General features: G+C 53.9%; 1 protein-coding gene across 5 annotated transcripts in view; it reads left to right on the plus strand.

Moving 5' to 3' along the window:
• Positions 1–15,888, plus strand: part of GMDS (GDP-mannose 4,6-dehydratase) — a 434,986-nt gene that overhangs the window by 375,031 nt on the left and 44,067 nt on the right. For 4 of the 5 annotated variants that reach the window (XM_024983738.2, XM_059880438.1, XM_059880437.1 and 1 more), the window contains 2 exons: positions 3,705–3,801; positions 9,231–9,377. In XM_024983738.2, coding sequence (XP_024839506.1) covers positions 3,705–3,801; positions 9,231–9,377 — 244 coding nt within the window. 5 annotated transcript variants of the gene reach the window in all.

Here is a 15,888-nt window from a genome sequence, read left to right on the forward strand (position 1 = left end):
TTGGGGTTTCTAGGACCTAGAGCTCAGGGGCTCCTGGTCACTCTGGGGGCTCTGAAGGGCTGTTTGCTTGGAGAATGGAGCCCAGAGGGTGTCCCTAGCTTCCCCGCCAGAAGGGGCCAGCCTGACCTCCACCTCACTCCTAGAAAGAGGTACCCTGACCCCCACACCCCCTGGGGGCCAAAGGTGCCCAGAGCTCAGGTCCAGCCCACCTATGTGCTCTCTGCGTGGGGACCCCGCCTCGGGGGCGCAGGGCCGTCCCTCCTGCCACCATCACAGGAATGCTGAGCCTGCCGCCTGGTAATGTGGCCCCGGGGGTCTGGGCCCCAGCCTGCTTCTGGAGGAACCGAGCCCCTCCGTCCTGAGCACCTGGGGCTGCCCGGCTCCACCTACCCACTGCCCACTCGTGAGCCTGTTTTCGGGGCTCCTCCCCCGTCCTTCATGCTCGTCTGTCTGCTTGATGCAGGTCATCTCTTCTCTCCACGGTCCAGCCCTTGTAGACTGACCCATGTCTGCAGGTGGGTCGGGAAGGACGAGAAGAGGGTGCAGCCAGCCTCCCGTCCAGAGCTGCTGCCTCTCCCAAGCCACCCGGGGCCTCTGCTGCCGACCTCCTGGCCCCACCCACCCCGCTCCAGCAGCGCTTCCTGCAGGGACCCCTGTAGGTTCTGGGGGTCCCTGCTCGCTTCACCCCGCCTGCTCCTCAGAGGGGCTCCTGGGTAGGGAGGTGTGAGCTGCCCCTCGTCTCGCCATGTGGCACTCAGATCTGTTCTCAGTGCTGTCTTGGGCTCTTAGCGCTCCTTAGGAGCCAGCAGTTGACCTCACCGTTCAAGTCTGCGGGATCCCACATGGTGAGCGCCATCCCAGCGAGCAGGATGCGCTCCTGCCGACCAGCGGGATCCTCACTCCCCACCAGCCGCGCACAGGCCCGCTCTGCGCAGAGTCACCTGTTAGGGTGGGTCTGCCCTTGCGTCTCGCTGGTGAATGCTGCGCTCCGTGTACTGTTGCAGCCCAAGGCTTCCTGGCCTTTGGCCGAAGCTTCTGCCTCTGCCTGGAGCAGACCAGAAAGTGGCTCTGTGGCTCCGTCCTGCTCTGAGCCCTTCGCTCCTAGCCGTGGCCACGGACGCCCCTCCAGGCCAGCCGGCAGCATGGGGCAGAGGAGACCTCCGTGTGGGCAGCTCACCCTGCAGGCGCCCGAGGTGCCTGCTCGGTTCTGCCAGGCAGGCCCTTCCCCAGCTGCTCCCACTTCAGCCGCTGCAACAAGTGCTGATGTTGGCCCAGGACCACAGCGCAGCCCAGCGAGCCCATGTTGTCGGGGAAGGTCACCCTAAGCCCGCTGTTGGCCCGCCGGTGTGGACGGAACCGGATGCCCGCCGTCAGCCCACCGGTGTGGACGGCATCGGACGCCCGCCGTTGGCCCGCTGGTGTGGACGGAACCGGATGCCCTCCCAGGGCTGAGGCTGAGGATGTGTCCCTGACTCGTCCCCTGGACCCGGCGGACGACTGGTCTGCATGCCAGAACCCCAGCAAGGCCTGTGTTCTCCTGTTCTCCAAGGATGTTTCTACTGTTCTAAATGGTAGTTTAAAAAAAAAAAAAAAAGATGGTATTGGGAAAGAGAAGGAGGAAGAATATGTACCAGAGCCTTAGCTTATGGCAAAGTCTGAGACAGTCCGTTTCTAGCTCTGTAGAAAAAGTCCCCCAGCCCCTGGTCCAGACACGCGGGGGTGGTGTCGTGCATGCCCGTGTTCCCGCTTGAGCGTGGCCCGCGCACGTTACGTGTGGGTGAGCACTTGCTGAGATGCGTCAGGAAGGAACGTGAGCTTGCTTCTCTTTGCGAGTGTGAAATGTGAACAAAAATAAAACTAAAACATGCTCGTGAGGAACAACTGTCCTTTCGTTGACTAGAAACGCTCCCACAGAGAGGGCCCGCGGAAACGACAACGTTTAGAGCTACATAGGCGATCTTTGGGAACCTTGACTTCACCAGCTGCCCTCCCGTGCTGTGGACGCTGGCTGAGGGCTGAGGCTTGGTCTGCAGCTGCCCTCCCGTGCTGTGGATGCCGGCTGAGGGCTGAGGCTTGGTCTGCAGCTGCCCTCCCGTGCTGTGGATGCCGGCTGAGGCTGAGGCTTGGTCTGCAGCTGCCCTCCCGTGCTGTGGATGCCGGCTGAGGCTTGGTCTGCAGCTGCCCTCCCGAGCTGTGGATGCCGGCTGAGGGCCGAGGCTTGGTCTCCAACCACCTGGGGTCCCAGGCTTCCCCTCTCACGGCACCTTTAGGCTAAAGCTTGTCCAGGTGAGTGTTCCAAAGGCTTAGCTCTGAGCCTGCCAAGTAAGTCTAGGCAAAGGTAAGAAAATAAACCAAATAAGTAAATAGCCAAACACCCTTTCTTGAGTCAGTTAATCAATAGAAAATTCATGGAAAATGCCAGTTCGTTCAACATAATCTGCTGTAACTCTCTGTGTGTTGTGGGATGTTTTTCATATTTGCCTTTAGTCTGTGGGCAAGCCCAGCGTACTCACAAACTGATTATTTCTCCAACGATGAAATGTGATCCCCGTGCTGTCAGAAAGTGATTTAAACACAGAATCTCCGGATGGTCGATCAGAAATAAAGCTTGTGATGCCGCTTTATGTCTCTGATACCCGACCTCTGTCCAGAATACAACTGCGATCAACGTTTGCTGTCCATCTTCAACGACACCTATAAGGCGCGTGGCCCAGTGGCCAGTGTGATACTCTGGTCTTCCCTCCAAGCCCCCTGTGGCTGGTCGGGGGCACAGGACTGCCCTGTAATAGGACTCTTTGCCCGCCGATAGAGCAAAGACCTGAGATCAAGTATTGGAGTCAAACGTTACCCTGCAACGTATTCCCTTCTTTGCCAAAAAGTTTCATTTGTGAAAATAATTAAAATTATATAGTATGTTTTTGTTGTTAGAGTATTGGTTTGTGGAAATGCAGAGGTCAGCTCTAAGCCAGAGTCTTTGTTTCTGTAAAAGTGAGAATGTAAAATCGAACTCCAGCGAGAAGCCAATGTTGAAACGCGTACACTTGCGTCCTGGACTCGTGACAGTGGGGGCTGTGCCTGGGACCCTGAAGGGTGGGCGACTGTGGGTGTTTACAGAGGAAAACGAGTCCACAGAGCCTCGCGGCTGAGTAAGAGGAGGAGAGGCTGGCAGACCCTTTCTTAGCAGGAAGTGACCGAGTCGTTACAGTTTTTGGAGATTTGTCACTGGGATTTGTCACTGGGGCCTGTGGCTGCCTGGGTACAGCAAGGTGACTGGTATGTAATACCGGGATGATGTGAACAGTTAATTAGGACATGAAATTTGTTCCAAATTGGAATGCGTTAAAATTACAATAAATACACCTAAAACTCAAAAAAAAAAAAAAGGGGGCGGGGGAGACAGAAGCAATTACTTCATAATAATTGACTTTATCAAGGATAGTCTAAAGAAGCACAGTCTTTGAGAGCCCTGAAAATTGCTGAATTCCTTATTCTGGCTAATCTCTTCACTGAGGTCTCACTTCTGACTGTCTCTAAAGAGGCGGGGCAAGCCCTGACTTTTGAAATGGATCTGGGAAGGCCCTAAGGCTGCGGGTTAGCGTTGGCCTGCGCTCCTGAGTTAACGCGCTTCCATGCTCCGCCGGGCACCCTGGCCAGTGCTCCCAAGCAACCAGGTGCTGATGACTAAGTCTTTATCTCCTTTCCAGGTGGGAAGGGAAGAATGAAAACGAAGTGGGCAGATGTAAAGAGACCGGCAAAATTCACGTGACTGTGGACCTCAAGTACTACCGGCCCACTGAAGTGGTAAGACTCTCGGCCGTGTCTTCACTGGCCACTCCTGGGAGGTCGTCCCTGGACGTCACGGCCAGGCTGCCCAGCCCCGCGCTGGGCAGTCTGCCACCCTAGCGCCTTACCCAGACCAGAGCCCTGGGAGGCGAATTTGGGGTGCTATTCTTGGCACAGGATGCACTGCTGTATAAAGGAGAGCGGGGGGTAGCTCATACCCGGGGAAGGGTTGGTTTCAGAAATGGAGATTCCGGTCAAAGGCAGGCCCGTCAAGGTTAGGCCTGCTTGATGGCTGAGTCCTAGAACCTGCGGGATGTCCGCCTTCCCAGTGCCCCGTGACCTGCAGGGTCTGGAGGCCCCAGTGCACACGCACCCACACACGTTCACAAACACACTCACATGCACTCTCACACACACTCATATGCACACGCATGCACTCACACACACAGTCAAATGTACTGAGTCACATACACACGCACTCACTTGCATACACATGTACTCAAACACTCGCATGAACAGATGCACACAACCACATGTATTCACACTGTCACACACGTGCACACACACACACACATGCACACACAGTCACACACACATGCACACACACAAACCTGAGCCATGTGAGCCTTTTTGAGCCTCAGCTCAAGTATAGTCGTGGGTGTGAAGCCTTTTCTGGCCAGTGTACTAACCATCACTGAGCTTCCAATTTTTTCTCTTGGATCTACAGTATACGCTCTACATACTATATTATAACATGTATAACAGCTTGTTATACTCATTTCTTTACATGTTTTTCTCCAAACTGTGAACTCTTTGAGGAGGACTCTCTTCCTATCTCAGACGATAACAAACTCAGTATAGGTGCTGGTTGGCAGGTGGGTGGGTGGATGGTGCGTGGTCTCTGCTTGCAGGGGCTCCTGTAAACTCAGCGTCGGTGCCGGTTGGCGGGTGGGTGGGTGGATAGTGCGTGGTCTCTGCGTGCAGGGGCTCCTGTAAACTCGGCGTCGGTGCCGGTTGGTGGGTGGGTGGGTGGATGGTGCGTGGTCCCTGCGTGCAGGGGCTCCTGTAAACATCGGCGTCCGTGGGCCGTTGGTGGGTGGGTGGGTGATTGGTGCGTGGTCCCTGCGTGCAGGGGCTCCTGTAAACTCGGCATCCGGTGCCAGTTGGTGGGTGGGTGGGGTGGGATGGTGTGTGGTCCCTGCATGCCGGGGCTCCTGTAAACTCGGGTCGGTGCCAGGTTGGTGGGTGGGTGGGTGGATGGTGCGTGGTCCCTGCGCGCAGGGGTTCCTGTAAACTCGGCGTCGGTGCCGGTTGGTGGGTGGGTGGGTGGAATAAGTGGCGTGGGTCTCTGCCGTGCAGGGGCTCCTGTAAACTCGGCATTGGTGCCGGTTGGCGGGTGGGTGGGTGGATGGTGCGTGGTCTGTGCGCGCAGGGGCTCCTGTAAACTCGGCGTCGGTGCCGGTTGGTGGGTGGGTGGGTGGATAGTGCGTGGTCCCTGCGTGCAGGGGCTCCTGTCTGGAGAAGCAGCCGGTTGGTGTCAGGGCGCAGCGCCCCGCTTCCCCCACTGTGTAAGAATTCCTGGCTGGGTGTTGCCACTTAAACATGGGCCACCTTCACTCAGGCCGAAACTCAGTGTTTTAAAGGGACGGACCTGGGGAGATAGAAAGCAGCGTCTTGAGAGAGGTGTTCAAATGTGGTGGTTCCCAAACGAAATGTGTGTTAACTGTGAACACGTTACCCTGGAACCTGTTCGACCTGTGTTTTGAACCAAATTCCTGCCTGCCGCGCCACCTTTCTGAGGTCAGGAAAGCCCCGCGAAGGAAGATTGAAAGTGAACGTGTCTCCGGTGATCACCCGTCAGACGGTCTTGTTTCAGACAAAGGAGAGGCGGCGTTGCCCGTCCACTTGGGCGGGACAGCGAGGAGAGGAAGTGTGCAGGGCTGTCCGGCCGGGCGGGGCGCCTCTGACGGCGGCGAACAATGGCGCGCTGTGCCGGGGAGTGGGTGTGCCGGCAGGGGATGTGCGCCGGGAGGGGCCGGGGCAGCCCTGCTGACGCAGCAGGGGGCCCTGCCCTGGAGCCCACACCCGCCGCCCCCCCGGCCCAGAGACGCCGCAGGCTGGCGTATCTCTGGAGCCTAAACGGGCAGCCTGTGTCCCAGCTTGCGCCGAGAGTTGTCATCTCACAGTGGGAGTGGACGGGGCCAGCCCTCCGCCTGTGACACCGTCACCCCGGGCCTTCTTTCCGAAGCCAGGGGGCCGTTACCAGCAGCTTGGCTGTCAGCCTCACCTGGGGACCCTGGGGCTTGGTGGGGACATGGCATGAGAGAGCCGAGGAGCCTAGGGCTCACGAGTCGGTTTTCGAAGCCCCCGTGGGCCATCTTTCCTGCCGAAGCTCCGCGTCAGTCCGTCCTTTTGTTCCTGCGGACGCCGTGGTGGGACCTGCTCTGCAGGTCTGTCCACAGAGGGCGTCTGAGCCTGAGGGCGCCACCAGGCTCCGTGGGCTCCTCTCGCCCATCTGTCGCCCCCAGGCCCCCGTTACTGCTGCGGGAGCCTGTCCTCCCCGCCCCACTCAGGGCTCCATGGGGCATGTGCAGTGAGGCTCAACTTTTCACCTCATTCCTCAGCACAGCAGCTTTCCCAGAACCGAGCAGTCTGACAGGCTGAGGCAGAGCTGCCCCGGGCGCAGTGTTCCTCCAGGTGAAAGGGGACCAGACCCAGAGCCGCGGCGCGAGCTTGCACTTGGGTCTGGGCCCTGACCAGCAGCCGGGGGGGTCGCTGGGACGAGGCCTGAGAAGCACTGGGCGTGGGGGCCGTGGAGCCCCCCGGGGCCGGCGGCGGCCTGCCTTGTCTGTGGTCAGGTCCATCTTCGGGGGCCACAGGCTCCTCCCTCCTCAGGTTCTAGAAAAGCTCCTTCCCCTGGCCACTTTGTCCTGTGTCTTCAGCACCTCGCACACCTCAGAGCTAACCGCAGAACTAGATCATCTTAGGGTCCATTGCTTCCAGAGAGACTGCCAGGGGGAAATGCCAGACAGGAAACAAGGGGGCAGGCTGTCAGGACACGGCAGGCCCCAGAACAGCAGCGTCCGCAAGGAAGACTAACGGGAGGCACAGATCTGTGTCATTTTGTGAATAAGATTCAGACCAAGGAAGGCTGTTTACCCAGCAGAGCCCAGCATGAGCCCCAGGGAGCCCACCAGCAGTTCTGTGTGGAGCAGAACTCCCAGCTGGGGACCTTCCCCTGTTGATCTCACCGCGGCGGGCTCCTTGGTCCCGCTCCCGCTCTGCATGGAAGTCCTGAAAGTGTGTGTCTGAGCTCAGGATGCTGGCGTCCACTTAGAGCTGAGCGGAGTCCTGTTCTGGGTCTCTCGGTGGACACCCCTGGGCTTCCCCTGAATGTTTAGTTGTTTGCCTCGGGTGGTGAACTTGATTCTGGAAACTGGGCTTTACATTTCCCAGGGTTGATGACCGCCCTGTGAAGACTGGGCTCCCCTCCTCTGCTGGTCTCTCTGGGTGCATGCTACGCGGAGCCCTGGCGATGGGCGTCCGTGCCCCGGAAGAAGCAGTGTTGGGCTGCAGGCCAGGCGGCCTGAGTTCAAAAACTGCCCATCACGGACAGGCGACCTCGAGCCTGCTACTCCTCCGTGCGTCTGTCTGCCTGTCTTTAAAAATGGAGTTAATCGTCAAGCTTCTTTCAAAGAATTGTTGTGGAAGTAATAATCAGTTCCACAAACCGCCCATTAGAACAGTGGTGCCCAGCACAACACCCAGCACTGATGCTGTTAGTGTTAGTCATTCTTTCAGCAAATATTTGCCAAACCCTGTGTTAGACCCTAAGAATCGAGCATGGACGACACACACACCCCATCGCCATGGGGAGTGTAGGTGGGAATAACAGGTCAGTTACTCAAGCCGACTGCCTTTTGAAAGACAGACTGACATTGCTGAAGGATTGTGCATGTTAACTGCTAACAAGTCAGTGACGTGATACAATCAAGGCCTCTAGCAAACGTTTTACTATGTGCTTTGATTTCTTTATTCTTTATTTATTTTGATTTTTATCCTTTCTGACCCTGTCTCTGAAAATTCAATAGCGATTCAGGGATATAGAATTATCATGTAAATATGAGAAAATTAACATTGATTTATTACTTAATTTAAAATAATAACAAAGACGTTTTCTTTTTGTCTGAAAATTTTTAACTTGGGAAACTCACAAAGATTGGATTAAGAAGTATTCATCCCAACGTGGCAATTGTTAATCACACCAAATGGTCAGTTCACTTAAAAGCTAAGATTTTCTTTTTTTCAGTGAAACAAACAAACCAAAAACTGCCTTTTTTTTTTTTTTTTTTTCTGGAGAGCACTTTAAGAAATGTCATGGGAAATGCATTCACAGACCAAATTTGAAAGCACCTATTTTTCATGAAAAAATATCTTTAAACCCCACTGACGATGGAGCTGGATTTTCCTCCCTGTCCTGTTTGTCTCTAACATGGACTTTTCTTGATGTGGTATTTCCAACATCCGCCACTGTGACTGGCTTTTGCTTTATTTACCTAGATACATTATGTTATTCCATTCTTTATAGATATTAGAAAAAAGTCCTGAGTTAAAATCTAGATCTGGGAAAGCAGTAACTTCAAAGAAGGCAAAGCCAGTTAAAACAACACCTTCCTTCAGCAGAAACATGTGGCCTGTTTCTAATCAAATTACCACACGCTTGTCGAGTTGTCCCCTCTGCAAACTTTTCCTAATATTTTTCTGTAAATGATGTTAAGTTAAATGGCCCATAATTGCTTGTTCTATCTCGTAGCCCTGTTTAGAATAATGCAGGGTAACACTTTCCAGACCTCAGGAATCTGATCTGTCATCAGAGGACTTGTATAAATACCAGTTAGACCTTCGCCCAGATCCACCCCGGGCCGCAGCGGGGGTCTTGAAAAGGCCCCTCTTCCCCGAGTCTGTGCTCCCGCCCCGGCAGGAAGCGGGACCCTGCCTTCCCCGTGGCTCCGTCTTCCCCAGCCCCCCTGGAGGCCCCCCATCGCTCAGTCCTGGTCCTCTGACCCCCAGGGCCCTCATCCCCCACTGCCGCCCTCCTGCCCTTTGTGGGGCCGGGGAAGAGGAAGCTGGCCTGGCGGACGAAGGGCGAGCCCCGTCTCTGCCAGGACCAGAAGAGGAGCTGCTGGGCTCCCGGCTCAGCGTCCGCCCTCTCGTAACCGCCAGGTGCAGTGGCGTGGATGCTGTCAGCAGTGCGTCGCTTCGGACGGAGCTTCCTCTTTGTAATTACTCCCTGACCTTCTCACCACTCGTGTTTATAAGGAGTTCATGTCTCGGAACCACTGTTTACGTACTTAAGCCGCCCTCCCAGGCTCCGCCCTCCCAGGCTCCGCCCCCTAAGCTTTGTGTCCCTCCTTAACCGCGCTGCCCCTCTGCCCCTCTCCTTCCAGGGACGGACCCACGAGGGCCGTGCACCTCGCTGTCTGCACTCGAGTCTCAGCCGGACTGCCGCCTGGCCTCCTCCGTGCAGGACCCCCGGGCAGGGGACACTCCTCCTGAAGCCTGAGCTCCTCCCTGGCTGCCCAGCCCTCAAGAGTGTTTGTATCTAATGAAATAGTAGTTGTGCCCCGACCACAGTGCCCCCGACTTCCTCCTGTTGCTCCTTGAAGGGTTCATGATTAGACCTGGATCAGAACGGTGCCATTCAGCTTTGGGGGGAAGAAGGTACAGATTTTAGAGGAACCCCTATTGGTGTAACGAATGGTCAACCTGCATTAGGAATGCTGGTCTGCACGTTCCTAACGCATGACAGGTTTCCCAGGTAAGTCAGAAGTGTCCGCCTCCTAAACCTGGTGTAAGAACGCCTAAACTAAGGAACAGGTCAGCACCCAGCCGCTGAGAGGCTCTGCAGCTTTTAGGGTTCACTATAGGGATCCCTCAGGCTTAGGGGCGTGGGGTAGCTCCTCCTACCCGTCGCCCCTGGCCTCGGGCTTGGGGCGTGGGGTATCTTCTCCCGGCCGCCGCCCCTGACCTCGGCCCGAGGCCAGGGGCGGCGGCCAGGGAGGACCAACCCCACGTCCAAGGAGCCGTGGCTGCGAGGGCGCAAGAGGGCCTAGAGGAGCTATCCCACATTGAAGGTCAGGAAGGGCAACGGTGAGGACATACCCCTCGTCCAACGTAAGGAGCAATGGCTGCGCTTTGCTGGAGCAGCCGTGAAGAGATACCCCACGCCCAAGGTAAGAGAAACCCAAGTAAGACGGTAGGTGTTGCAAGAGGCCATCAGAGGGCAAACACACTGAAACCATACTCACAGAAAACTAGTCAATCTAATCACACTAGGACCACAGCCTTGTCTAACTCAATGAAACTAAGCCATGCCCGTGGGGCAGGTCATGGTGGAGAGATCTGACAGAATGTGGTTCCCTGGAGAAGGGAATGGCAAACCACTCCAGTATTCTCGCCTTGAGAACCCCATGAACAGTATGAAAAGGCAAAATGATAGGATACTGAAAGAGAAATTCCCCAGGTCAGTAGATGCCCAACATGCTACTGGAGATCAGTCGAGAAATAACTCCAGAAAGAATGAAGGGATGGAGCCGAAGCAAAAAGAATACCCAGCTGTGGATGTGACTGGTGATAGAAGCAAGGTCCGATGCTGTAAAGAGCAATATTGCATAGGAACCTGGAATGTCAGGTCCATGAATCAAGGCAAATTGGAAGTGGTCAAACACGAGATGGCGAGAGTGAATGTCGACACTCTAGGAATCAGCGAACTGAAATGGACTGGAATGGGTGAATTTAATTCAGATGACCATTATATCTACTACTACGGGCAGGAATCCCTCAGAAGAAATGGAGTAGCCATCATGGTCAACAAAAGAGTCTGAAATGCAGTACTTGTATGCAATCTCAAAAACAACAGAATGATCTCTGTTCGTCTCCAGGGCAAACCGTTCAATATCACAGTAATCCAAGTCTATGCCCCAACCAGTAACGCTGAAGAAGCTGAAGTTGAATGGTTTTATGAAGACCTGCAAGACCTTTAAGAACTAACACCCAAAAAAGATGTCCTTTTCATTATAGGGGACTGGAATGCAAAAGTAGGAAGTCAAGAAACACCTGGAGTAACAGGCAAATTTGGTCTTGGAATACAGAATGAAGCAGGGCAAAGACTAATAGAGTTTTGCCAAGAAAATGCACTGGTCATAACAAACACCCTCTTCCAACAACACAAGAGAAGACTCTATACATGGACATCACCAGATGGTCAACACCGAAATCAGATTGATTATATTCTTTGCAGCCAAAGATGGAGAAGCTCTATACAGTCAGCAAAAACAAGACCAGGAGCTGACTGTGGCTCAGACCATGAACTCCTTATTGCCAAATTCAGACTGAAAGTGAAGAAAGTAGGGAAAACCACTAGACCATTCAGGTATGACCTAAATCAAATCCCTTATGATTATACAGTGGAAGTGAGAAATAGATTTAAGGGCCTAGGTCTGATAGACAGAGTGCCTGATGAACTATGGAATGAGGTTCGTGACATTGTACAGGAGACAGGGATCAAGACCATTCCCATAGAAAAGAAATGCAAAAAAGCAAAATGGCTGTCTGGGGAGGCCTTACAAATAGCTGTGAAAAGAAGAGAAGCAAAAAGCAAAGGAGAAAAGGAAAGATATAAACATCTGAATGCAGAGTTCCAAAGAATGGCAAGAAGAGATAAGAAAGCCTTCTTCAGCGATCAATGCAAAGAAATAGAGGAAAACAACAGAATGGGAAAGACTAGGGATCTCGTCAAGAAAATCAGAGATACCAAAGGAACATTTCATGCAAAGATGAGCTCGATAAAGGACAGAAATGGTATGGACCTAACAGAAGCAGAAGATATTAAGAAGAGATGGCAAGAATACATAGAAGAACTGTACAAAAAAGATCTTCACGACCCAGTTAATCACGATGGTGTGATCACTGGCCTAGAGCCAGACATCCTGGAATGTGAAGTAAAGTGGGCCTTAGAAAGCATCAGTACGAACAAAGCTAGTGGAGGTGATGGAATTCCAGTTGAGCTATTCCAAATCCTGAAAGATGATGCTGTGAAAGTGCTGCATTCAATATGCCAGCAAATTTGGAAAACGCAGCAGTGACCACAGGACTGGAAAAGGTCAGCTTTCATTCCAATCCCAAAGAAAGGCAATGCCAAAGAATGCTCAAACCACCGCACAATTGCACTCATCTCACACGCTAGTAAAGTAATGCCCAAAATTCTCCTGGCCAGGCTTCAGCAATATGTGAATCGTGAACTTCCTGATATTCAAGCTGGTTTTAGAAAAGGCGGAGGAACCAGAGGTCAAATTGCCAACATCCACTGGATCATGGAAAAAGCAAGAGAGCTCCAGAAAAACATCTATTTCTGCTTTATTGACTATGCCAAAGCCTTTGACTGTGTGGATCACAATAAACTGTGGAAAATTCTGAAAGAGATGGGAATACCAGACCACCTGATCTGCCTCTTGAGAAATTTGTATGCAGGTCAGGAAGCAACAGTTAGAACTGGACATGGAACAACAGACTGGTTCCAAATAGGAAAAGGAGTACGTCAAGGCTGTATATTGTCACCCTGCTTATTTAACTTATATGCAGAGTACATCATGAGAAACACTGGACTGGAAGAAACACAAGCTGGAATCAAGATTGCCGGGAGAAATATCAATAACCTCAGATATGCAGATGACACCACCCTTATGGCAGAAAGTGAAGAAGAACTAAAAAGCCTCTTGATGAAAGTGAAAGAGGAGAGTGACAAAGTTGGCTTAAAGCTTAACATTCAGAAAACAAAGATCATGGCATCCGGTCCCACCACTTCATGGGATATAGATGGGGAAACAGTGGAAACAGTGTCAGACTTTGTTTTTCTGGGCTCCAAAATCACTACAGATGGTGACTGCAGCCATGAAAGTAAAAGATGCTTACTCCTTGGAAGGAAGGTTATGACCAACCTAGATAGGATATTCAAAAGCAGAGACATTACTTTGCCAACAAAGGTTTGTCTAGTCAAGGCTATGGTTTTTCCTGTGGTCATGTATGGATGTGAGAGTTGGACTGTGAAGAAGGCTGAGCGCTGAAGAATTAATGCTTTTGAACTGTGGTGTTGGAGAAGACTCTTGAGAGTCCCCTTGGCCTGCAAGGAGATCCAACCAGTCCATTCTGAAGGAGATCAGCCCTGGGATTTCTTTGGAAGGAATGATGCTAAAGCTGAAACTCCAGTAGTTTGGCCACCTCATGGGAAGAGTTGACTCATTGGAAAAGACTCTGATGCTGGGAGGGATTGGGGGCAGGAGGAGAAGAGGATGACAGAGGATGAGATGGCTGGATGGCATCACTGACTTGATGGACGTGAGTCTGAGTGAACTCCGGGAGTTGGTGATGGACAGGGAGGCCTGGTGTGCTGCGATTCATGGGGTTGCAAAGAGTCGGACACGACTGAGCGACTGATCTGATCTGATATTATATGATAGGGATCCCTTAGTGCACTCGCCACATCCACACCTTCAGCTTCTCAGAAGACGTAGCAGCACATGTAGAGTGGACTGTCTCTGTCCGACTGAGGCCTTAGAGGTTTCATCCTGAAGCCACGCTCACTGGATCCCTGCCGTGGAAGCGAGTCCTCGCCGCCCATGAGGAATGTCCAGGCAGATGAAGCAGGGTCTTCGGCCGTAGACAAGGGGATGGAGTGGAAGCTAGTCCAGAGCAGGCCAGCGAGGTGCTTGCTGGACTGGGGGGTGGCAGCCAGACAGTGGCAGGTGCCATGACTTCACAAACAGAGATCGCGGGGCCAGAGCAGGTGGGACGGTGCCACAGGACAGGCAGCACATGAGGGCGTGCGGTGCAGGAGGGGGACCTCACCCCATCGGGATTCCCCGAGGACCCAGGCACTCCGTTCGTGGGGCAGGTGCAGGGCGCTGAGCTCTGGCACGATTTCAGGTCCTTGAGCTGGCGCTGGGCCTAGGGGCCTGCTGTGGAGGGGGGTTTGGGGCCTGATGTGCACGAGGAGCGTTGAGTGGCATTTAGAGGAGGGGGTCGTGAGCAAGAGTTGGTCCCCTGCAGGCAGGCATCTGTGGGTGCAGGAGGTCAGTCTTAGAAACCCAGCTGAGGAAGCATTTGTGTCCAAGGTCCAGGAGATCAGACTCTTCAGAGGGATAAAGGGCTGATGCCAAAGAGCTGACGTGAGCTGGCAGGCAGTGCCCACCCCCAGTCCAGGCAGACTGAATTTCAGGGTTGAGCAGAGACCTACTTTCAAACTGATGTGCCTGCGAGGTGGGATGCAGAGCGTTTAGTTCCTGAGGATGAAAGGCTCGTCTAAGTATAAGGTGCTTCGCACCGCCTGTTATCGCTTTTATTACTGTCATCATGGTTAATTATCACTGTCAGCATTGTCGTGTACGCCCGTGGAGTCATTAGTTATCAGAGGCCATCTCAAAGGCTTCTTTGAGCCATCGGCTCCTGAGGTTTCCTGTAGTGTGTGCCTGGTTCTGTTGCCCGACGGCTTAGGGCAGAAACAGTCACGCTCTCCTTCACTGCCCACACTGCTTCTGGACCGATGGTCCTGGGGAAAGATGAGTTTCTACTCTGATTCTCTTCTTCTCCGTGCCAGGCCCTGGGGCCCAGCATGTTCCACGGCCACCCCCGGAACTGCAGCCTTGCCGGCAGGCTGGAAGTCAGCTGCCACAGGAGATGCTGGGCAGCCATCCACCACCTTCCTGTCACCCGCCCCACCCGCTCCCGCAGAAACCGGTCCCTGCGCACATCTTGGGCCCGACACCACTCCCAGCCTGGAAGCTGCATGGGCTGCTGCGCTCCTGCAGCAGATCAAACAGTGCACACACTTGTTCCCTTGTGGTTCCAGGCTCAGAAGCCTGAATAAAGTCACGGCGTTCACAGAGCTGTGCTCCTTCCAGGGGCTTCAGGGTCTGGGTGTTCTGGAAGAAAACACTGAGTTGATCATGTGGAACCATTGCTGGGTCACAGCGTTTTCTGTTGTTTGGGAAACACATTGTTAATCACTTTGAGGAGAAAGAAGAAATGGAAGATTCTAGTTAGCTGTCAGTTGAAAGTTTGATCATGCACACCCTTGAAAACACAGTGAACACAGATGTGGGCCACCGCGGGCGAGGCCAGACTGCATGTGCGGTGTTTCTGAGGGACAGCAGGCGGGGGCCAAGATCAAGGGGCGATTGTGGCTTTACAGAGAGGCCCAGAGGGCATCCTGGAGCAGGGACCACTTCCTCCCACGTGGAGACGCTGGCGCCTGGGGCCCTCCCAGACCCCCACAGCAAGTGCTCTGCCAGCGGGCAGCGCTCAACCCTCCTCCCCTCACGCCTCGCCCTCTTCTCCCTGCACTTGGACTCTCTTCCATCCTGTTCCTGCTGTCGTGAGCCTCAAAACCGTGTCATCCTTAAGCCCCACTGAGTCCCTCTTCCTCTGAGACCCTCCTTTGACAAGGTCATCTGACCACTGGCCAGTCGCTGCGGGGTGACCGCTTGCAGTGTCTTCCTCTCCGTGACCAATTTTGATGAAAATTTCAGTCAGATGCATTGGACTGGGCTTTGGATAGACTCTCTGAAGCAAGTTCCCAGACACAGTTCTCATTAATGCCGTGTTTCCCAGATGAAGAGGAGTGGCCTCACTGAAGATGGCTCTCTTGCTAAAAATGTTAACTTGCAATGACAGAGTGAAGAAACCAGAATTCTAAGGACTCATGGATCAGACGACAGCGAGACGAAGAGAGAGCGAGCGTGTGGATTAGAAAGAACAGTTGTGATTCCCTGTGAGGTCCTTGTGCTGTTGCCACACACCGAGGTGAGAGAGGAGCCCTTGTCACACGTCTCCTCACCTGTGGACGTGGCGTGTTTGTCCGGGGGTGTGCAGCCTGCCCTGGCTCCTCGGTGGACAGAGCGTGCATGTCCACAGACCTGGTGTGCTTGTCCGGGGGTGTGCAGCCTGCCCTGGCCCCTTAGTGGACGCAGTGTGCACGTCCATGGCCGTGGAGCCTGCCCTGGCTTGTCCCCGGGCACGTGGTTTGTGTGTCCGTGGCCGTGCAGCCTGCCC

This window comes from Bos taurus, chromosome 23 (assembly GCF_002263795.3).
Source record: "Bos taurus isolate L1 Dominette 01449 registration number 42190680 breed Hereford chromosome 23, ARS-UCD2.0, whole genome shotgun sequence".
Taxonomy (NCBI): Eukaryota; Metazoa; Chordata; class Mammalia; order Artiodactyla; family Bovidae; genus Bos; species Bos taurus.